Raw genomic sequence first — 24710 nt, forward strand, 5'->3', positions numbered from 1 at the left:
AAGGTCTTGGAGGCAGCCTACGAAGGAAGTTGTGGATGGTAGGTTATAGATGAGCGGGGCAGCACTGCTGTTGGCCGTTTCCACAGGTAAACCACCCAGAAAGGAGTTTCGTAAGCACATATTGATTGCTGCTGACTCTCAAATGGAGAAGGGACTGTCGTGATTCACGGGTCCATACAGGCATCGTCCAGTAAAATGAGGGTCACGTTCTGTGCAAACATGACCTCCACTGAATGCCACGCTCCATCACTGGTGTTGTGGGAAATAGACAGCAGCACCTTTGACGTACTATGGACTTGAATTTCTAAGAGAATGTGGCCACCTAGAAACTCCAGCATTATAAAAGCATCCTTGTGACCTCGGAAAAGGAGAAGTGCCCTTGCCTGAACAGCCTGAGACCTGACAGCTACATTACAGACTGAGCCCGTGGCTGTTACTGAGCCACTGGTACCCACAGGAAGCCACTACTTTCAAAAGACAGTGTGGTAACAGTTTCCCACAGTGACCCAGTGTAGCCAGATGGACAGAAGCAACTGAATCCATGCTGGCCATTTTGGACGTGAGGAATGCATAGTCCATGATTTCGACACAGGTGATGGGTACAACCCAGGAGAATCTCAGAACAGTCCCTTCCTCCATAGAATGTTCCAGACCGATTATCAAATGGGCAATGGCAAGTATAATTCCAAGGCAAGTTCTCAAAAGTACTACCATTTTGGCAAGGGCTTGAAGAACATTTATCCAAGTCTTCTTCACAGTGGATTCCTGTTGAACAATAAAGAGTAAGTTGAAATTACATCTATTCAGATAAGAAATAATAATTTTCATGTATAATCCTGTGGAAGTACAGAACTAACTCAGGTTTAGGACCGTAATGGAATAAAATGAGACTAGTTATTGAGGAAGCCAATGTCTATCAATCTCCGTGTATTGTGTAGAGAAACGCAGTCATGGCAGACCTCAAATTCTTCTAGAAATAGATTACTTGCCCAATATAGTGGTTGCCTCAAACTACCATTGTTAGACATATGTGTGACACTGAATATCGTAAAAATGACAAAAGAGAAAAAGATTGCTCTTGGTAGCAATGCTATTAGGTTGGTGCAAAAGTAATTGTGGTTTTTGCAATTGTGTTTAACCTTTTAAAACTCAGTTACTTTTGCACCAACCTAATAGATACACATTGTTTACCTGGAGATTCCATTCTCAGATATTGTTTATCTGGTCCTGGGCTGCGGATTTCACTCTATTCTACGTGGGAGCACTGATTTTGCCATCTACCTTGTTTGTAACTCTCCACAATCCCTAAAACCAATGTTTTTCTAGACATACATAGTCTAGACAACTCTCACTGTGGAGCGCTTCTCAGGGGAATGGAAGATCCCATTTCCTCTTCTCCATGATCCCAGATAAACCATGATATCTACCCCATAACAAGCTCTGGCTTATAGTTTCTTCACTTTTACTCTTTGTCCTGATTCCAAGTCAAAGAAAGATATCTTATTAGAGAATTATTCAACTTCATTTGATCAAAGTAACAAGAATGAATATTACACTTTTTAAGAGTGATGGTTATCATTTTTCCAATGAAGTTCTAGTGAACAGATAGTGTTACAAAAATGGGCATGTGTAGGGCACTTTGTGATTCCCCCCACCTTCATCCACATCATGTGTCTGTTCAAGGCAGATATTCTTAGTTCTCTTTCACAAAAGAAATCGAGCCTTAGAAAATTTGAAGTCTAAACTCTAGAGCACATCTAGAATCTGGTTTCTAGGTTTTTAAAAATTCAATCTGACATTCTGTGTTTCACTTGATACTTTAGTGCCTTCTTGTTTATTGTTATTATAAGGTATGTCTCATTTTCCCATTTAGCTCTATGCCTAAATTGATGTGTTTTGAAATTTATCCAAAAGGCTCCTCTATTGATAACGATAGATCTGAATCTCAGCGGGGCTGTGAGCAGGTCCATTCACTTTCTGTGTCTGTTTCTTCATCTACAAAATGGGCTTAATAATATTAGTAGGACAATTGACCCTTGAACAACACAGGTTTGAACTGTGCGGGTCCACTCATATGCAAATATTTTTCAGTAAATATATTAGAAAGATTTTTGGAGGATTGCAACAATTTGAAAAATTGTCTCTTCAGACAGTCTCTTTAGACTGGTCTGGTCTGGGAAGGCTTTTGAAGATTTAATATAGATTTTCAAGTATGGATCAGATTGACAAAGAGGAATGTGAAAACAACTGAATTCCTAAAAACTCATCAATGGAAAAGCATAAGACACTTAGAGATGACCGTGAGTTTGTCAGTCTGGTTGGCATGGAGGATTTATGTAGGATAATCAAGTAAAACAGATTCAGCAGAGCCAAATTGGAGAATGCCTGGGAATTTACAGTTTTTAATGATTTGTTTAATGTTTATTATTTGCTTGTTTATTTTCTGAAGGCAGTGGGAAAAAATGGAAGACCAATATGTTTTTCAAACAGATCAGTGTCACAGGGATACGTAACAGAGAGAAGTGAGCAGAGACCAGGGGTAGGACAACCAGTTAGACAGGTATTAAAATTGTCCATGCCTAAGACTATTAGGGTCTGGCATAGGACATTTATGTCCTTAGAAGTTACAGTACCCTGTCATTTCTTCTTGTCAGCAAATACGTGCCAATGATAGTACTTTCTTTATTATTGCTTACTGTATTTTGTCTCATAATTTCTAAAAGTTACACATTTATATTTTACAAAATAATTAACAATAACTTGATTATGTATTTCCTTTAAACAGAAAAACTAGTTTTAAATTTTACTGTCATGGAAAAAAAAGAAGAGAGAAAGCCTGAATTAAGGTCAATAATCTGAAGAAAAGAAACAGAATTAGAGATTAATTCTCTAATTTATGCAGTAATTTATGTTTTCACCTTGTTTAAAATCAGCTCTATTGACATCTCCAATGGCAACTAAAGTGAGACATATTTATTTGATGAACCCAGGGAAACTAAAAGTAGGGGGAAAAATTGAAACTTTTTTTTATTGGCTATTTGACTGGCTCTGGCAAAAATAAGACCTGCTGCTGTCCATGGAGATGAAAGGATTAGGTAGTGTGTATGGGGTTACCTGTGTCACTCACTTCTTTATTGGGTATTTTAGTTGACAATGAATTGGTTATTTATATCCAAGTATTTAGTATGAGGTAGATTGGTTGAAGCTTACTGTCATCTTGTTTATGTGAGGTCAACTTATTTAATTTACTAAAAATTACCACTTCATTTTATTTTTCTAACATTCTTTTAGTTTATGGGCTTAATAATATTAGTAGGACAATTGACCCTTGGACAACATGGGTTTGAACTGTGCAGGTCCACTCATATGCAAATATTTTTCCATAATAAGATTGTATTTCAAAAATAATCGTGATATGGAAAAGTTCTACTATCTGGTATATCCCATGTTTTCATCAGAATAAATTATATTAATGGATAAAAATGACATAGACTTTATGTTTAATATAAATGTCATTGGCTATTAAAATGACTTTTGCTATAATTCTTTATTTAAAGTCATAATTAATGAAATATCTAATAGAAAATCATTTCTACAAAAACATACACTAATAAGTTTGTCTTTCTCTATTTTAATTGACTTTGTTGTTTTATTTTAGTAAATAGATATCCAAGGAAAAAATTAAAGACCAAGGGCTCAATGCATAAGTATTTCCTTTCCTCATTACTTTGAATAACTTTCTCTTACTCAAAAGTTCTAATTTTCATTTGACAGTAATATCTATTATAGCATTAACATTAGTTGCTAAATAAACATCTTTAAAACTCTAACAAGGTGACCAATTAACTTATACAAGTAATAAGAAAAGAGGGAGTTACCTGAGAGTATTGCCATTAAAATGAAAAAAAAAACACGTGTCCTGGCTCCAAACATTTTTCTATAAAAATATACCCATCCAAACACCCACTTGGCCGACAGCGTGAGTCCCTGCTGATTTGGTACCATCTCCAAAAGTGTGGGCTGGCTCTTCAGTGTCACCTCTTCGTCCCAGGTAGAGGGTGAGGACTTAGTTTGACTTATTTCCCCTCAAGCTGGATCAGCAGGGCTTACTGTGAGACCCATCTGTGCCGCTTACCAGGCAGACTTATATTCTTAGATCCTCTCCCCACTTACCATGCGGCACCTCCCCTTTCTAAGTCATACTAGTGAGTGATCCCACTCAGCACATTGACACTATTACCATGGAAACATGAGTTTGGGAAGAACCTAAGTACCGATCGGTATTTTAGGTAACTTCCATGATGGAAAATAAGAGCTTGGTTCTATTTTCTTCACAACATGGCAAAATGCTGCTTTTCATTTTAATTTTTTTTCTGTTTTGCTTTGGAGCTGTAGTTAAATTCATAACTTCAAATCTATTGAAAATCTATGCAGGGGGTGGAAATGAGAAATTAAGAAAATAACAGGGGCTTTCATTAGACTTAACCTGGATTGGGGCAAGAGTATCTGTGTGATGCTCTCAGACTTACATTCCACCCTCTGTCAGAGAACAACAACGCTCTGTTAGTCTTAAAAACAACGGTGTTTGATTGTATACACCAGGACCATTGGAATCGGTGATGTGTGGGACGTGCTAAGTGTACCTGGAGTGTGACCCTTTTTCACAGTTTCAGAGAGGGGGACCTGAGGACGTGTAGAGGTTCGCCTGGACAGCCCAGGCCGAGCGGTCGCTGGGACCCCGAAGTACCACAGGGCCTACCGTTCTTGCCATTAGAGCCATTTCTTTAGGTTAGGACCTTGTCTCTTGGAAGCCCAGAAAATATGAAAATGTTACCCGAAAGGGGTGGTGACTGTATCATGCACAGTCGTTAGTGCCTTATTATGGACTCGTATATGGACTGAGGTCAGGTACGTTGTGTTGAAAACCAGGTGATGAGGCAGAAAAAACATAACGCAGGAGACACTGCAATAGTGTATTTCTTCATTCATTTATTCTTCATCCACTCTTTTAAATCTGACTTATCGAGGCCCTGCTTTCCTGTCAGTGTGTAAGTACTGGAATGTGATGGCGAACAAAACTAGACACAGCCCTGCTCCCTGGGCCCCCGGTGTAGCTGAACTTAGAGTAAAGGGGATTTGGGCAGATGGGAGCTTTGGGCTGAAGGAAGAAGCTACCCCATGGGGGTCAGATGGGAAGGGTGGGGTGGGAGGAGAGGTAACATGTTTGGAGTTCTGATCAATAGATCCACTTGGAGAGAAGTTTCTAGTAGTCCTCAAGTAGCCAGAATAATAAAGTAGAATAAACATGGGCTAGGACTCAGACAAATATGGTTCTCAGATCCCAGCTTTGACATTTACTCAGCTACGAAAACATGGACAATTAGCTAATTTCTTAAAGCTGAAGTTTCTTGGTAAAGTGGACATAACAAAGCCTATTAAGCAGTTATTTCCGTGTGAACACAATGATATAACTATAAATGCTGGAGCAGAATAGTCATTTAGAAGCAGATAATACAAGTAGGGAATTCCTAAGTGGAGAATATGCTGAATGTAATAAGCTCCAACACCTTTATAACTTTATCACAATTTTCAAAATATGTAGAAAGGGGAAAGCAAAAAGTTCCTTTGAGGGCTGCTGTAAGGATTACGTGTAGGTGCATATGAAATGCCGCTAGTCTTGCAATAGTTCCTACCTCCATTTTTATTCACTTAAGAGGATAGTTAGGTTTCATGCTTCCCATAATTTTCTTTGTATTCACCACAGTTCAATTGCTCTTTTCCCAAGGTGATCTCAACTATCCAGAGCATAACCCAGACTAAAGATATATTCAAAAATTTCTGTGTTTAAAAACGGAGATTGCAAAAGTTTGGTAACTATTTCCTCAGGCCCTAGTCCACCATTTATTATTATTATTTTACATGCAATCAAAATAAGCTTGATTATCAAGTATCCCAGCTTGCAGTGGAGTAGAATTAGCAAAGGAATAGGGTAAGGAGCTGCCATGTTTATTTTCGGCAATGAGAAATGATAGTTGAGTGCTACACAGTAACATGAGTAGATGGGACTAACGCTTATTGAGCCCCAAATCTGTGCCAGGTGCTGTGTTAAGGATTTCATCATTTCAATAAATGACGAGACTTGTGTTTCTATCTTTATTTAACAGCTGATGAAACTGAGCCAGGCGGTGATTGGTGCTCCAGTCGGCCTAACTCCTGAGGTGAGCCTTTTCTCATTTTTCTACAACATACTTGTACTGCCTCCAAGGAAAATAATATAATGAGCTGGTATAAAATAATATAAAATGTATAGCAGCTTGGAGATATTGAAAATAGGAGCAAATCTTAAGGCCTCATTGCAAAAACAGCATAGGACATGACATAGCTTATACTAATAACAAAAGTCAATGATTAAATACAAAATTGCATGCAACATTTTTATGCCTTCTTCAATGCATTTCTTCCAGTAAAGCAAGCAAGTGTATAATAAAACACACAGGGGCTTTCATTAAACTTAACCTGAAATATTTTCATGCAAAATGAAATATTTTCACACAAAATGATGAAAACAATTTACCACAAGAATTATAAAGATATGTTGCATTAAATGCTCTTTTGTGTGGGCCACTCCCAACCTTAATGGTAGCGGGAAAATGTGGTCTTCCTATTGGAGATTTATTTTGTTTATTAAGGTTGTGTATGTGAATACCATAACACATGGGATTGTCTCTCCAGTTTTTATTCCTTTGTCCTACTTTATTATTACACCATTTTAAAGTTATGATTCAAGAGACACATACACATACTGTGTAGACCTCACATTTGTTCAGAACCATGTGGTAGCTCAAATAAAAAATTCGGAACCTAGAAGAAGATTCGATTTAGTCTATTGTGTGAAAAGTAGTCTGAAATCTTCAAATGAAAGACAAAAATAGCTAAAAAAAAAAAAGGCTTTGCATTTCAGTTCTACATTTCACTTGATTTTGCACTTCAGAAGTGACCCTTTGAAGCTCAGTGGATCTAGGTAAGTCATTTTTACTTATTTTATGGACTAACAATGAGAAAATACAGCATTGCACAGGCTCACTCTTGTTGTCTTTACTTTGAAAAGTAATTTCAGAGAAACTCAATCCAGTTCAGCCAGAACTATCCTAATTGGCTCTGATCAGTAAATCATCAGAAATGGCTCTGCTCTTGCTTAGTCCTTTTCCCCCTCTTCTTGTCAAAGTGAGTGATTAAGCACAGAGTTATGGTGAATTACGAAAATCGGCTTGCTATTGGGCTGGATGTGTCGTTATGCCTTCCCTTTGCCATGGTAAGAACTGGCTTTGCATTCTTCAGCAGTGCTGATGATGGTCATTTCTCACAAATTTCTTAATATTTTGGTTCTGTACAGCCACAAAAATAATGTCAAGGTAAATTATTGCCCTGATTAGACTTGACATTCGGGTCTACACTCTCTTCCCAATTCGGCTTTTATTTATCCTCCCAGAATTACGTTCCATTGCCTACTACATAAATGGTCTGGATGAAACATTTTAGTAGAAGAAAAATTCAAGTCTGTACAAAGCCCTCTCCCTCTCCCCACATATTCAAAAGTCCCAGCTTCCTTTCAGGGGTCCACTTACCTGGTCTCTACCCCATGGAATGTCTTCCCTGAGAACTCTCACTCATGCACTGTCCTGCAACACCACAGGCTCGTCTGTAGGGGACCCATCTAGACCACAGTTAGGCGCCACTTCACAAGGGACATGTCTGAAAAATGCGTCATTGGGCAATGTCGTCATAGTGTGAGGTGCGGTCTACCCCACACTTGGGCGATAGGTTACAACCTGCTGTGCCTGGGCTGCAAACCTACACAGCAGTTACTGTGCTGAGTACTGTAGGCAACTGTAACGTTGGTCAGTACTTGTGCGTCGAAACCTAGAAAAGGTACCGTAAGAACATGGTAAAAAATGATGAAAATTGGAACACCTATACAGGGTCCTTGGCATGAATGGAGCCTGCAGGACTGGTGAGTCGGCGGGTGAGTGGTGAGTGGACGTGAAGGCCTGGGACACAACCGTCTACCACTGGACACTTTATAAACCCTGTACACCAGCCTCACCACAAACACATGATACGTTTAGCTACAACATTTCGACAGCTAGGACGTCACTAGGTGATAGGAATTTTTCAGTTCCGTTATAATCTTATGGGAATACTGCATCTGTGTAGTCTGTCGTTGACCAAAATGTCATTTTTTGGCAAATGACTGTAACTCTAACTGCATTATATGACTTGAAAGTGTCTTATGAAAAGCTAGAAAGGCCTCTTTCTAGCTTTACTTTCTAGTATACTTATACAATACAGTACAGTTTACTGTATATTGTAAACTGTACTATACAGCAGTACAGTGTGATGTGTATATAGTTGGTGAAGTGTGTCCAATACTGTCATAAGTTTCCAAAATTAAAACAAACATGCATTCACACATTTTGTGATTTTTCATTATCATATCTTTTCTGGGAGAGAATTTACATTAGTGACTCTTTAGTAGCTTTAGAAATGCTTAGTGGGGATGTGTGTTGAAAAATTACAGATTCCTAAAATATATGTCTAGAACTTCTGATTCTGTAAATCCGGATTAGGTCCCGATATCTGCATTTTTACAAGTAATTTTGATAATAGTTCACCTCAAAATGGTCTAAAATTTCAACCAGTTTTCAAAGGGATATTTTATCCAAAAAAAGCCCAAGAGACTCTGAAGGAAAGAAAACTCTCCTAGATACAAATTTTATCTACCCATTTAAAATGCATAATTTTGGGGAGCCTGGTTTGGGGTTGACATTTTAAACTGTTCCTAACCAATGACAATGGCATTCAGAACAAACAAATAAGTTGATGGAGGTTTCTTGTTCACAGTCTGGAACTACTCCAGCAAAATATTTCTTTGAAATTACTATTGGGCAAAACGTGAAGTCTCCACTATACCATGGATCGTATCATATGCTGCTTATTAACTGATTAAATCTCACTCTGTCCTTCATAAAATAAGCAGAATATATTAAGTATGCAACAAGGAATTTCCCTCCATATCTTGTCTTTGCTTTAGTTGCCTTAGGAACTAACCAAGGCACAAACACGGAGATATGACTTGTAAATGTCCATCTCATTTGAGCTCACCCTAATATTTGTGCTCTTCTGCCATGAAATAGGATTTCTGTGAGTGGTTTACACTCCCTCCCAGATAGAAATGGACAAATAGAGACTGACAGCTTGTCCTGTCACTGACCAGAAATAGTGTTCCTGCATTGAAAGTGATTCTAATAACACAGAAATCAAGAAAGATTCTTTAAAAGGGAATAGCAAAAAAGCAAATTGAAGGTTAATGGTACTAGAATTTTTTATAAATTATAACATAATTATATGAATTAATATATAACTATAATTTATTTTCTTAGTGTAAAATAAGCACTTTTATAATAGGTATGATATACATATATACATATCACATACACATATATGTATATCATACCTATTATATATACATATATATGTATATACGTGTATATATGTATATATACATATATATATAATACCACCCAAAATTTCATAAATTTTATGGGAATTTTCAAAATGGATGCCTAAACACTGTTTATATGTAGTAAGATTTTAAAATTGATCTTGAAACCATTCTTGTAGTTTCGAAAGAAAAAAATTTCAACAGAAGCACCTTTTATTACTATATATTCACCTATCTTTATTCTGTTTTCCCAGTGCTTATTTAAACACGTTTTGTAGAGTAAGCAGTTTGGAAAAAAAGAAAAGAACAGACCAATGTGACTTAATCTTCCTAAAAATTCCATTCTTGTGAATGGAGGTCGAGTTTATAAAGTTCTATGATTGGAATAATATGTCATAGCCCAAACATTTTGAATTCCACTGGGTGAAATATGATCTATAGCAACAGTCTGAACTATTTGGGCAACACTTTCTCAGTAAGAGTTTGGTTACTTAAATCCTTTAAATCCTTAGACCTTTTTTAGTAAAATAATAGTATTTTTTCCCTATTGGTTTCACCTCTTAAATAATGAATTTTTATCCTTTGAATAAATGACCACTTTTAAAGCAATTAGTCGTGCTGAGGGTACCTGGTGCATTCGTCTAGATTTACAAAGGAAAATTGAAAACAGCCCAGCTGTTTCACTGCAGACATTAGCTACTGAGCAAGTCTGGCCACCCGTTCTCTGGTGGAGCTGCAGCTAAGCTCCTTGTTCTTTACTTGTGGGGTTTTCACCTAGCACATCGAAGAGCTTGGGATCCTAAAGCTATTAACTTAGCAGCAGCAAACCTAGTGTTAAGAAACATAGTTTATATTGGTTCCCACGACTACTTCTAGAAAGGACGATAAAACATTGAGGAAGTAATGCTCTTTTTGTCTTGTGTTCATTCCTATGTCTCTTCTGTGTGCGCTTTTGAATTTTAATCTATTTTCTAATCTGTGTTTTAACTCTATGAAGACAAGTTTGCTTAATTTGACGTACAGCCCTCATTACATTTATTTTGGAATAGAGATACTCGATTTAATTATCCAGTGTATGTTTGGATGATAGTACACAGTATATGCATTTATATATGCATATTATTTTCCCCAGGGCACAGTATCTTCTTCTTGGGTGTTATTTCACCAGGTGCCAAGTTCAAAGGCTACCTGCATTTGTAACCTGATTCCTACTGGGCTTCTCTGGTGGCAGCCCCACAAAATGAAATTCCCAAAGCTGCAGTTGCACATTGTCATTTCCAATAGGACTTAATTTCCTGGAGAGGGCAACTTCCCTGGTCCACTGAAGATCTGTCCAATTTCTATCCAGTTGCACATCTTATACTTGATCCATAGTATTTTTTTACATTATATTTTATTACAAGCCTCTTGTCGTCATATTGATTCATTTAAGTGAGGCTTTAGAGTACCGTTGTTTTATGTTCCATGTTTTATGAAGCAGTAGTTTCAGGAAACAATTCATCCCATTTCCCTGTCCCCTTTCATTCTTGGGTCCTATCTTGGCTTTCCACAATATTGCTAGCAGAGTTTGGAAAATGAAAATCCAGTAATAATACCAGAAGAAATAATTATTATACCTGTGAGTAGCTAACATTGCAGCTATCACTGTGAAATGTATTTGTTTTCATTTGGACGAGTTTCCAAAATAATTAAATACACACTTTCAAGTTGGTATCATTTTTACACTGTGCTAAGTACATCATTTAGAATATTTTCTATGTGATCTATTTCTTTACTTCTCAGAGTGTGTTCAAGAGGAAAGGGTTGAAATATGGAAATTATGGAAGCAAATTATTTGAGCTGTCTTTGCAGCGTCAGTTCCTATCCAGCCCAAGCCTCATTCTGGCTCTCTAGTTACCATCCTGGTAACCTGCCAGTTTCTCATCCAGCTACGCAATCCGAGACCTTAGCTAGAGCAACATATGAGCAGCAGTTTACCTCACTTGCAAATGGGAAAATTCTATCCATGTAATATATATTAAAATATAAAAATCAAAAATATATTTAATGTGAAATTTAAATTAAAAGGCATATCTCTACATAACTGTGTGTATGTAGTTTGGGGGTTTTGTACTGTCAGAGAGATAAATTAGAACTGTGGCAGAGAGGAAGAGCAGACAGCCCTCCGGTGGTAGCCACAGCATCCAGCACCCCTAGCTGCATGTGATAGGGAGCAACCGGGCTTCTTGAGTTGCTGTCCCTGGGATTCGGGTACCACAGGACGCCAGATCCTGTACCAACCTTGAAAGCCCGCCACTGGCCCCATCCCTAATTGCTCGTAGCTCCTTGAATACATTCCTTAGAATAAAATGTGCCTTTGCCCCAGGATGTCTACATCTCAGCCACGAAGTCTGGGAGCAGGTCCCCCAACACACACAGTCCTGGACCCTCTTGGATACTGACCTTATCTATCCAAGACTTGAACTTGGCCCGTTGCACTGGTATGTGTTACTGTGGGAGGCTCTACTGCTTCCTTCCTGACCTTTTCCTTGATTCTTCTTTGTTCCACCCACAATGTGACTCACCGACACCTCTTAGAAAGCCTTTCGTTATGGCAATACACTTCTGGGAACTGGTTCCGTTCAGCGGCAACATACAAGAAGTCAGACGCTTGGATGTGCAACACCCCAGAGTGGAATTTGTTATAAAGTTTCAGGATGCCACTCTCAGAAACCAAGATGCCTACAGTCGGTGGAGTTATAGATGATACTCACCTTGCTTGTTAACAGCGGAACTACAAGGCAACTCCAAACATTCGTTTCCATTTGAACTCCTTCTGATGTAATCATCTTCCATTACAGTGACAACTGCACAGCAGAAACTTGGTTTGCTTTTTTTATACTCTTCGAAATGATGGCATTAAACAACCCTTCTGAAGGGATCGGAAGAAACCACAAGAAATTTATGACCCTCTGTCCGGCTGTAGACCCTTTGCCCTTCCATCAAAGTTGGGCGAAATTAGCCTGTGGAATCAACAGTTATTATGGGAGGTGGGCAGGCCAACCAGGCACATGATTGTATAAGGTTTCTTTCCTGAGGACACCACACTAAAAACAAATTTGTTTTCACTCCAACAACGTCTTCAGGGAATTGCCGAGTGTGAGCTGTTTGATGAATCCCACTTTTGAGAGAGATTGGGTTGTTTCTAACGGGCTGTGAAAGGGCTGTGTTTCTAGCCCCCAGGTGAATTCTCTTGCTTGTTCTAATTGCAGTCAGCATGCAATGCCCTGCACTGTGGACTGTGGCACTGCTTGTCTTCCACTCTTGCCTGGGGAAATAGTTTCTGGGGAAAGTATTGCAACAATTCCTAGGAATTAGAAACAATTTTTGCTCCAAAACATGTAGACTCTGCAATGGATAAGTGATTATGTTTGCATAACCTTATTGTTACCTAAGCCCTGCCACCTTATAGAAAGGCCTCGATCTAGAAAATGTGATAGTTTTTAGCAGGAAGTGTATTTATCTAAGAAGACATTGGATCACTGAGAATTAAGGAAAGACTCTCTTGCGTTGTCTTTTTCGTGAGAAAAGAAAGACAGGGGGATTAACTATTTTAATTAGACTTTTTCCTTCCCCCCCCAGCTTTCTTGAGATATAAATGACATAATTTTGTGTGAGTTTAAGGTATACAAGATGACGTGTATAGTATTGTGAAATGATTACAACAGAAGGCTAGTTAACACATCCAGCACTTCATATATTTCCTTTTGAGTGTGTGGTCAGAACTTCTAAAATCTACTCTCTTAGCAAGTATGCAACACAGTTTAGTTAACTATTGTCACCATGCGTGTGGGGACAAAGCCCCAAAACGCAGTTTCCAGGCTCTCGGCCTCACATAGAAAGGTGCTGGCTCGGGTAGTAAATGGCCATCAACTGTGATCAGATGGCCATCAGCTGTGGCTAGTTGGCCATCAGCTGTAACCAGTGAGCCATTGGCCACTAATATAACTGCTGTGGCTACGCTAGCAGAAAGAATGGGGGCTAGCAAGAGCGGATTGCAGAGAGGCGGATGCCGCCGGCGAGAATATAGTGGTATGACTCCCCTACTTATGGCTCCGTGGGTGTTCCTTTTTGGCCTCGCCATGTCCTGCGTTCTTCTGTGGGGAGCGGGAGCAGAGACCCCGCAGGCCGCCCCGCACGACACATGGCGTAGTGGGCAGGATACGGTGCTGGTCAAAGCTTTCTGAAGGGCAGTGGAGCAGTTTGTGCGTATGAAAGCTCAGTCTGAGGAGAGTGAAGGAGGAGACTGAAGGAGAGTGAAGGAGAGTCAGTCTATTGGCAGCAAAGCAGACAGCAGGTCGCATGTCGTGTAAACCCAGTCTCCAGTGAGACCATAGTGGTATGACTTCCCTACTTATGGCTCTGTGGGTGCTCTCTTTTGGCCTAGCCACATCCTGCGTTCCTATGTGGGGAGCTGGAGCAGAGACCCCGCAGGAGACCCCGCACAACAATGTGGTACATGGCATCCCAAAAACTTACTAATCTTGTAACTGAAAGTTTGTATCGTTAACCACCCACTGTCACTCAATCCAGGAGAATTAAAGGTTGCCTACAAATTCTAATAGTAATACTCTTACTACTAATAATAGCAGTGTATTTATAATAGTATATAGTATTATATTATTATAATTAATAGACTATATCAATATTAATGTCAGTATGTTATTGACATTAGAAGATGTTCATGTTAATGTTATATAAAGAATATAGATTATTAATATCATAAGTAACCTATTGAAGTTGGCACCCTGAAGGGTGGGGTAATATGAGGAAAAAGCCTGAAAAAGGAGGGAAACCTGAACACTTGTTTTCTCCTTCCCAATTTTGTGACCTATAATGTAGACATACACGTTCCTGACAGTATATCACAGAGAATAACAAAGAACAGTTTTAAGAAACGCCTGGGTTATCTATTTACATTAAAAAAAACAAAACACCCAAAACATTGCTTAGGGAAAAACAATCCTCAACTGCTTTTGTTTAAATTACAATTTGGGACTCAGTAACACCATTTTAACAAATGATAATGTACAATTGTACAACTCACTCAACTAATTAACCGTAGCAGTTTGTCTCAGGGCTCCAAGTTGTGATATGGAAAAGAAAAACCACACAAGGTTTGCCACGGCAGCATTTGAGAGGAAAATTCCCTTTTTTAGAAACAAGTTACCTGAATTAATGAGCTTAGCTGAGGCGCTGACTAAATCAGATCCTTTCCCTCCTGGAAACTCATCAGATGAGAAAATCCTTCAAAGGTTTCTGCTTGTCCTCTGAAGATCAGAGCAAGTCCCATTTATTGAAAGTCTCTCCACCTTTAATGAAGGATATTAGTTTTACTGTGACTTTGTTCTATCTGGGAGCTTTGGCCAAGAGAAAAGATCAGTGACAGGACAGGTGGCACACAGGTCTGTGTGAGCGTGACTTCTGCGTGGGGACAAGTGGGCAGCAGAAAAATCACTGTGCCCAGCCCTGTCTTCATTACCAGGCCTGCTCAACAATTAGTGTGAAATGGTTCGGGGAGTAATTGAGGTAGAACTGCTATGTGCTGGCCAACAGTGAAATGGATTTCCATTCATATGACCGTTTCACTGTCGCTATGGTGGACTTCACAGGAAGCTACCAAGGCCTCATGGGGGACTCATGAATGTTAAGTAACGTCAAGCAAAGATGACCCATACAGAATATAGAAAGTGCATTGAAGACACTGGGCCCATCTCAAGATAATGTGCTCTACACTTAGAATGAAGGCAAGAGTCATAAGCGGAACTGCCTACAAACACACACCCAGTGACCATCTGAAGTGGCCCCATGTTTCAGTTCCAGCTGCTGCAGCCAGGTTGTCAGGTGGGAATGTGGGTCCAGGCCTGTGGCTCTCTGTTCAAGTAGCAGCACGGCCACCCTGGGGGTGTTTAGAGCCTGGGGGTTGGTGTTCACGTCCCAATTGTGCCACCTGCTAGCTGTGTGACCCTGGAAGATTATTCGAGTCCATTAAAAAGTTCTTAGGACTCTCCACTGATTTGAAGGTTCAGTAGTCATCGTTCAGGATTATTAATTTCCTTATATAATCTGTTTCTATTTACGAAAAAAGAGCTTTTGGTAGTGCACACTAAAAGCCCAAGTTTCAATTAAACTGGTAGTTCATAAAGCAAAATTTAAAAAGTGCAAAGGACATTTTAACAGTGTGAGAATATACGAAGAAGAGAATAAATGTTAAAGAAAACCAAAGCTCAGGAAAAAATGAATGGTGAGCTTCCTGGCAGCCAAGACAGAAGGAGAAATGCCATGAGTGTGTTGAGGTTGCAAAGGGAGACGTGTATCATATTGTCCAAAAAATTCTCTTCACTTGGGACTCTAAAATTTCTAAACAGGGTCTTTGTACAAAGGACATTTGACAGAGTAACACGTAGCAGCTCTACAGAGAAAGGATTTCTAGGCAGCAGCCCCTTCATGCAGCTCTCAGGGCCAACTCTGGGCATGCTCACTCCTTACTCTTGCAGAGCCATTGCAAGAGGCAGCTGAGCAGAAAGGGTAGCTGGTCTAGATGCATCGTATTCAAGGTTGTTTGACAACATAGAGATGAAGCTTAGAAAATCTGGAGGCAAAAATTTGGTATAGTCCCTATTTTAGCTTTCCTAAGTATCAGCAGTTTCAATTGGCTTTATATGGACACTCTGTAGCTATAAAGACACCTGAAGTGTTGACTAAAAGAAGATCCGTTTACTCCACAAGGCAAGGATGATGTGTGTGGGTTGGGGTTGGGGGTAAGCAGGTGAGAGTGGGGGAATAGCCTGGATGGGGTGGGCGGGCAAGAAGTCTGAAAATGTAACCTTGGGCCCATTCAAGTCATTGAATGAGTCTCAACACAGATCCAGAATTCTGCACCCAAAATAGTGGAAAAATAACCTCAGTCTAAATTGTTCAAGGTAGTTCCAATTTTCTACTTCTGTTACAGAAGAATGTAACTCTAACTCCTGTAGGATGGTGGGTCTGGGGCAGGTCTGCCTGCTGAGAGGTTAGTGAAGTTTAAAAGAGCAGCAAAATGTACCCTGAAAATGAGTTCTAAGTGTGCAATTTTATTGTCTTTCTCCTTCCCTAGAACGTACGTTACACAAAGGCAGAAATTGCTGTCTGTTTAATATTTTCAGGGCATGTGACAGTGCTTGGCCCAAAGCCCGCTCTTAATATTTGCAGAGCGCCTGGTCAGAATTGTGTGTTACTGTACATCCAGATACATACATGCGTAATTTTTTTTCAATGCCAATGTTGGTTTTGACATATTTTCTGTTTTGTAGCTTCTGCTGGATATAATTGATAAACAGATTCATTAGATACTTGAAACAGACTGCTTTATACACAGGTGGTATTTTCTTTAGAAAATGTCATACCATTTTAAAATAATCATTGTAGCATCTGAGAGTTACTTTCTTCCTTGAAATGTCTAACATAGCATTAAAAGGAGTAAGACTTTTTTCACTGAATTCATGAATCCTTTCATTCATTCGTCGTTCATTTATCCCATACTTTATTGGTTGTCAGGACTGTGCCAGGTGTGGTCTGAGGGATCGGAAAAAAAATGATGAGCCCACAGTACCTGTCCTCTGTAGGGACATGTGATGGTGGAAAATACTGAGGTATTCTCTGTACCAGGACCTCTTCTAGTCACTGTGTGTATAGTACCTCGTTTATTCCTTGCAAACACTCTGTAAAGTAGGTTACTATTGTTTGCCATATTTTGTAAATGAGGAAATGGACACAGAGAATAATGTCCCTTTGCACCAAGGAACACTGCCCACACTTCCAAACACTGTCACCAGTTCACTTCACTCAGCTTAATAAACAAATGCCCAGCTCAGAGCTAGGCACACTGGACAGACCTGAAAATTACATATCGAGTGAAACCTCTGATGGTCTAATGGACGAGAGGCCGTTTGGAAAGCATCAAACACATCTACAGGGAACAATTTACTCCCTAAAGCCCATAAATTTTTTGACTCCCTCACATTAAAGAGTACAGAACATTTTTAAGTTCAACTATCTCAGTGGTTGGTATGCGTTCTACTTTCCCAATCAGTGTGTAAATTTCTCAAATTTTTCATGGGAGTTAAGTGGCCGTGGAAAGTTTTTTATAGTGAGACAGGAACAATGCTCATTATCACTACTGCGATGAGTTATGCTGCCATCTGACACATTGGAGGCTGTGTGTATAACCTCTGTGTCTTTAATCATTTTCTATAGGTGCTTGGTGTGACCAAATCAATTTTCTACATTACAGCTACAGAATTTATTACAAAGGACAAAAAATAATTGTTTGTTGAGGAAGCACCTTTAGTCACACATACACAAATTAAATTGATGTATGAATTCTCCATGGAGAAAGCCTTTGTAAGATATCACTGTTAAAGCCCTACAGAAAATAATTACTTATTCTGTGCAACTGAACGTAGACTGCTCTATTTGTTTATTTTCTCGGTGTGTTTGAAATATGGAGTAAATGGGTGTGATGCAGACAATCGGAAAAGACTCAAGTATAGCCATAGTCTAATCTCCTCTTGTTTCTCTATTATAATACATTCCTTAAAAATCACTGGAAAATTCTCTTCTCTGTCTAATATGCATTGCCTGCATAGGCTATAATGTTAAAAAGTGGGATAATTAGAGAAAACCAGAATGAAGCACCCATTTAATAGAAGCCAGCGGCAGGTCCTAGTGTGGAGATGCTTAAATTAAGAGCTGTTATTAATTAATGATCTTTCAGGATCTAGGAGTAATAATTCAAACAGGAATGGTTGTCAGATGACGTCTCGGGACCACGAAAGGACATATATCCTTCACTAGAAACAGGGAGGAGCTGAGGAATCTTTCCCCTCTTCCTACTGCTTTTGGGGCGTGATTTTCATCCTAACAATCCTCACCCCACAAGGACAGTTCAGCAGGGAGAGGTGCCAGGTACACCGCTAGGCTGGCTCCTGGGCCGTGTGTGTCCTGCTGGGCTGCTTTGTGGAACGTGGCGTGGTGATGTGTTTAGAGAGGATGGATCAAAGCTCCCAAGAGCCAACTGTGAGAATTCAAAGGCAAAAACGGCTTCGGATGATCTGGAAAGTATCTGGGTATAAAATTTCCCGGTGTTTTAATTTCTTGTAGCATTTTACCTTTGGAGGCTTTGCAGAATGTAACCAGGGTTGAAGTTAAGCGCTCTGCTGGGTAGCAGCCTCTATCATTTTTCCTAATGAATGCACAATGACAAATTGGATTATCTTCCTTGGATTTTCTTACTTACTTGTCTAAGCCTCTCAAATCTTCTCACTGGGACAAATTCACTGAGCGGCCTTCCTGCTTCTGTGGGGGAATAAAAGATACAGGGATGACTTAACTACAGGCAAATCTAGTTCCCTCAGTGAAAGACCACAGCTGGATGGCTGCTCCAAGCAATATAAGTGGGTTAAGACAAGAAATATAGGCCCTTATTAAAATTTCAAGGGCAGCGGAGACAGGCAAGATATAATGAATGGGATTGGAGTTTGGCCAGGTCAACGGTGTTAAAACTCACTCAGAGAAACAGATAAATTCGAGGCCCTGGCCTGCGCTTAACCTCCTATCCAAAACATGATTCTTCTTTGCCAAAACTTTTGATGATATTCCAGAATATCTGCTTAATAGGTGACTCAGAAGGAATGCTGCCTTCAATTGAATCATCTTGGGCTCTGCAGAATCCAGGTGTTAAGTAGAAAATTAGACAGTTTTCATCTTTATTTGCCTTTTTTATTTATTAAATTATTGAAATTAATTGCATATTACAACATTTAAGTCAGAAAATGAAATTGTCACATGTGAAAGAATGTTTCTCATTACAAAAAAGTGCATTAAAGATTGAAATCTTAATTTTATTGTTGAATTCGGGTGCGCAGTTACACATGAGTTTTACAATCATCTAGGCAACATCTTTGTGTTAAAATAAAATTGTTAGCTTTAATCAGAAGAGACATGACAATTTCACTGTTTGCCAAAATTCACCCATAAATCTTCCATCTTAAGAAAATTATTCTAACCTTCTGCCCCAGACTTTATTGATACTATTTTTTCTTACAATAAAGTATGCTACGAATTTGAAAACAAAAAAATTCTGTTCCACTATTCTTTTAATGTCCATACTGAAAGAACTTCAAAAACCATTTTTAAAGATCTCCTAAATACCATCTTCACTGATAATTGGAAAATAGAATTTAATTATGCACATTTGTAATTGCCTGCACACTACCACTGGGATATGGATCTTCAGTTTATTTATTTATTTTTTTAAGAATATATTCTTAGAGTTGAAAAGAATGAAAGATGTCATCCCATTCAGCCTACCACTCAATGCAGGATCCCATGATCTCATCTCCTGTGCATGGACCATTCCTATCATGCAGACCTTTGCTTCTTTACAAGGATGCTGTCCCATTTGTAGATAGCTTTAATTATTTGAAAGTCACTCCTTTTATTGAACTGAATTTGTCTCTGTTACTGCCTACAGTGACTCTAGTTGCCTCCTTCAAACCAAAAGTAGCCTACGTTCAGTCCTTATCTTCACCTGGGTACTTGATGGGTAAGTGTGTTGCGTAACAACTTTGAGCTCTAAATGTTTGACGTGCATGCTTTTCTGCTTGTTTGTTATACTTCAGTAAATGTTTTTAAGAAAAGAAAGCAAAAAAGGGAAGAGGGACCACCAGATTTGGATTCCTGTGGTTTTTCAGTAGAAGGTAAACTGTAATTTTTGAGAGGAATGCTTTTAAAGAAAACGCATTAAAGAAAGAAAGAAACATAGTTTGAGCAGTAGAGAGTATGTGTGATTCCTGTGAAATGTTTCATTCAGACCTTTCTTGTTGGCATCAGGATACCATGAGAAGGGTTGAAAATGAGCCTGAAATTTATATAGCTGCATCTCAGAGGCATCAAAAGGGAGTCTGTTTCCTCTTTCGTAGGAAGAGTTGACCGAGTTTTGGATTGGGAAATCCCTCATAAAAATTTTTAATGAATTTATTAAGAACCATTGTAATTGAGAGAAAGAGGGAGATGAGAGAGAGAATGGAGAAAGATGGGAGTAAATCAGGCTAATCCATATCTACAAAACAGCCATGTATAATAACTGCCTGGAAAAAAGTCAAATAATAAACAGACCTCGATCTAAACTGTGAATCAAATTAAACAAAAACTGACTTCTCGATTTTAAAAGTCTTCAACAGTTGGCTAGCATCTGTACTATACTTGGAAAGTATTGTAAGTTTCAATGTACCAAGAATGGCCTACCCTTCTCCTATCTTTTTTTTTTTTTAACACACTATGGGATGTAAAGCAGGGAAGTCAAAATGGAAAAAAGCAACCAAAAAACATAGTTACATGTCAACAAAACCTTGTGACTCTACCTTGAGAAGCTAACTCCACAAGGGCAGTGCTACTAAAACATTTGTCACAACCCGATGAAATGAAAACACTTAAACTCAAAGATAATGTCAGAGGGAACCAGGCAGAGAGGGAGACATTGCCTTAGGCTGTGAAGTGCTTTCTTAGACACACACGATTGGAAACCCGCTGCCAATACCTCCTACAGATTTGGCACGATCCATAAAAAAAAAAAAAAAAAGAAAGGAAGAAAGAAATAATGAGATCATAAAAAAGGGTTCAATCTAACTGTAAAGGATTTCTATTTTAACAAAAAGATTTCTCACAAAAATACAAATTCTTATAATGCATTTCAGTTTTTCTTGGTAAATCTTAAAATTCTTGATAAGAACAAAGTTGGAACTGGGAAATTGTAGATGAATTGAATGCATGATTACAGAAAGAGAGAAATGAGTAAGACGTTACATATTTGCCCTCACAAACTGGGTGAATATGTTGTTAGCTTATTGAGATGGGGAAGGAGAAGTATTTTTGTTATTATTGTTGCTTTGTTTTGTTGTCATTTGTTTGCATTAGTGTGGTTTTTTTTTTGTTTTCTTTTCTTTTTTTGGAATGCATGTAGGTAGAAAATAAAAAGGTTTGTTTGAGATATGTTATGTTTGAAAATCATTTTCAGTCTTCTAAATGGAAAAGTTAATGGAAGTTCAGGAGAGGATGGAGTTGGAGATACAAATGCTGATGTCATAAACACATACAGAAGGTGCCAGAAAAATGTAGACACGTTTTAAGAAAGGAAAAAACTGTATTAAAATTACACTGATGGTAACCACTTTGAGCACCTCTTATAATTGCAGAAGTCAAACGTGGCTTGTATTCATCTTTTGTTATCGGTATGTATTATTACAATTTTAATACAGTTTTTTCCTTTCTTAAAGTGTGTATACATTTTTTTTGGCACCCTCTGTATATACAATTTAAAGTCAAGAGAATACATGAGATTTCCTCGAGAGTTAGTGCACATAGAAAAGAGAAGACGTCCAAGAACTGAATCCTAGGGAAAGCCAGCATTCAGAGATGAAGAAACAGAGGGGAAGAAAGTTTTTATAAGTGCAGCTAATATCTGTTCAAGTTACTTAGAATCTAGCCTCTCAAACTTGATACTGTAATTAAGGAAAAAAGGCATCTCTCAGAACCATGAGCCTAAAACAGAAAGTCAGCAAATGAACAGAACCTCCTACACTCTTCTTAGGAGCTACTGACTGTCCCATATACTTCATGGCTTCATTAGCATGAAGCTCCTAGGTTTCGTGTTTGGCCCTCTCTGTCTCTTTTCATTGGATTTAGGTCAAAGGACAAGATTTAATTTTTAAGGAAAAGTGAACACTTCATTTGTAGCCACCTTGTGCTTGAGGCTGATGAACCTGAAAACGGAGCCCGTGTGTGCAGTCACTTTGCCAGGTGGCTCTCATCCGGGCGTTTCTTGTGAAGAATCCCGCTATTTCTGTCTGAGGTTTGAAGCCCGGACCCCCTGCAGCACTCCTCAGTTCTTTCCATGCGCGGAGCAGATGGGGGAAGGAAGAAACCCAGCGTCAGAGGCAACAGTGTGGCGTTGCAGAGCCCCGGGAGATGCTGATTTTAGCTGGAATACATGCTAATTGGAGTTGGTGAGTGAACGTTAGAACTGAAAATTGGACTTGGCTTGTGAGACAGTTGGGAAACTTGTTAAAGGTATTATCACTACCATATTTGGATAAACAAAAACAAATTGTTAACATGAAAAACGTTAGTCAATTGTTTCCAATTTAGCTTGGTTGGTTAGAATAGGATGCTTCAAGGGTAAGCACACAGGTCATAAGGTCATTTCTTAATTTTTAGAAGGAACATGGTCATTCGTGTTAAAAAATGTTAACTTATCAAGTTGTTGGGATTCTTACAATTTCCACTAAATTCGGTCTGGCATAAATAGCATAAACTGGTCCTTCTTACTGATTTGTCTGACTGTCTTACTGATGACCTTTTCCCACTACGGCATCTTGTGTTTTTCTGCAGCTTTGCCCTCACATTCTTTCAGTTTCCTCTGGGAAGAGACCATGATATATTTTCATCATTATATCCCTAAAACTGAGTCCAGTGCCCCAAACTGGACAGCTAAAACATAATAGAAAGAAGCAGCCAACATTCCTTCCTGTAACGGTCAAGGATGGTTTTACAAAATAAAGATAATTTACTGATTTTGGAATGAACTGAGCAGCGTTATTCAACTACAGGCCGTCTCCTATTACAGATTTGTTTAGCTTACCTTTAAAGTTATGTGACTATGTGGGCTTAAGTAAGCGCAGAAACCTTTCGATTGAATGTTTATGCATCATTCTCATTTCACATTGAGTGTGGCAGCAGTGGGCACAAAGTTGTCAATGGCAGTGAATGAGGATATTTTGCCAAAGAAAAATTTTTTATGATTTTGAGGAATTAGACAGTAGTAACCATTATTGCGTCTAAACACGAGTTTCCGAGGGTCAGTTCCCATCATTAAAATACCTAAATGGATATTCAGACTTTTCTCAATTATCACATTAAATGAGACTTTGGTTTCTCTGGGCCAAGATACCTGCTTTGCCTTCTGGAAATCCCAGAAGAAACCCTCACGGAAGCTAGCCCTCCCTTAGAGAAGCTGGGTTCCTCTCAACAGCATTTTCTGCCTCCTGCGCTTATGTTTTCACCATTTCTCATTTTCCACAACTTAAGCTCTCTTATTTCTGTCTTCTTGAGCATTGTTTTCTGATTCTCAGTTAATTTCTATTGTGGTCTGTTTCACTTTTGATTATAAAAAGTTAGAAAAATTAAGCTACATATACAACCATTTTCAATGTGGAAGGTAACTGTACACATCTTAAAGAGTAATGAACACATCCTAAATTATAATTAAAAACAGGGAGTAATTCATAGCTATGTTTACCAACCCTAATGGTTTCTTTGAATAGAGCTCTGTCATTAAATGTGTTATATACAATTATTATTTTTATCATGATGGAAATTTTATTTTAATCAAACAAGTGATAGCTGGTAAAAAGTAAAATGTGTCAGTTCTATCATCATCAGAGACCAGTGGGAGCCCCTATGGCACCAGATAAAAAATACCAAAATAACACTGCAAAGACTCTGAAAATTAACTGGTCATTGGACCTATATCCTACAAAAGTAGGCCGGAAGATGTTTACCAAACCTAAACAGGTGATTGCCTGCTAAAATTAAAAAAAAAAAAAAAATTCACATAAGACTCAGAGTGTCCTAACATAATATCCAAAATGTCCAGATACAAGTTACAATCACCCATCATACCAAGAACCAGGAAAAACACAACTTGAATGAGAAAAGAAAATGAAATGAGGTCAACACTGAGTTGAATCAGATGTTGGAATTATCTAACAAGGCTTTTAAAGTAACCATCATAAAAGTGATTTAATAAACATTTACAAATTCTCTATATGTGAAAGAAAAAAATAGAAAATAGCAGGAAACAAACAAATGTTACAGAAAAGAATAAAATGGAAATCATAGAGGTGAAAAAATACGATAGGAGAAATAGCAATTACCTGGGTGGGCTCAATAGTAGAGAGGAAATGAAAGAGGATAAAAATCAGTGAATCTAAGGACAGATTGATGGAATTTACCCAATCTAAGCAACAGAGAGAAAATATACTGGGGGGAAAAAAATGAACAGAGCCTCAGTCACCTGTGGAAAAATAAATAGCCAAAGGCCCATAATGTGTATTATAAAAGTCCCAGGAGT

At 38.5% G+C, this 24710-nt stretch overlaps 1 protein-coding gene across 1 annotated transcript in view; it reads right to left on the minus strand.

The window, feature by feature from the left end:
* CRB1 (crumbs cell polarity complex component 1) overlaps positions 1 to 24710 on the minus strand; it is a gene marked incomplete at both ends in the record, with an annotated part of 66123 nt that overhangs the window by 12674 nt on the left and 28739 nt on the right. Inside the window, 4 exon segments of the mRNA XM_081039177.1 lie at positions 1 to 108; positions 114 to 164; positions 168 to 451; positions 454 to 765. Of these exon segments, the coding sequence (XP_080895303.1) occupies positions 1 to 108; positions 114 to 164; positions 168 to 451; positions 454 to 765 (755 nt within the window).

This window comes from Rhinolophus hipposideros (assembly GCF_964194185.1).
Source record: "Rhinolophus hipposideros genome assembly, chromosome: 26".
NCBI lineage: Eukaryota > Metazoa > Chordata > Mammalia > Chiroptera > Rhinolophidae > Rhinolophus > Rhinolophus hipposideros.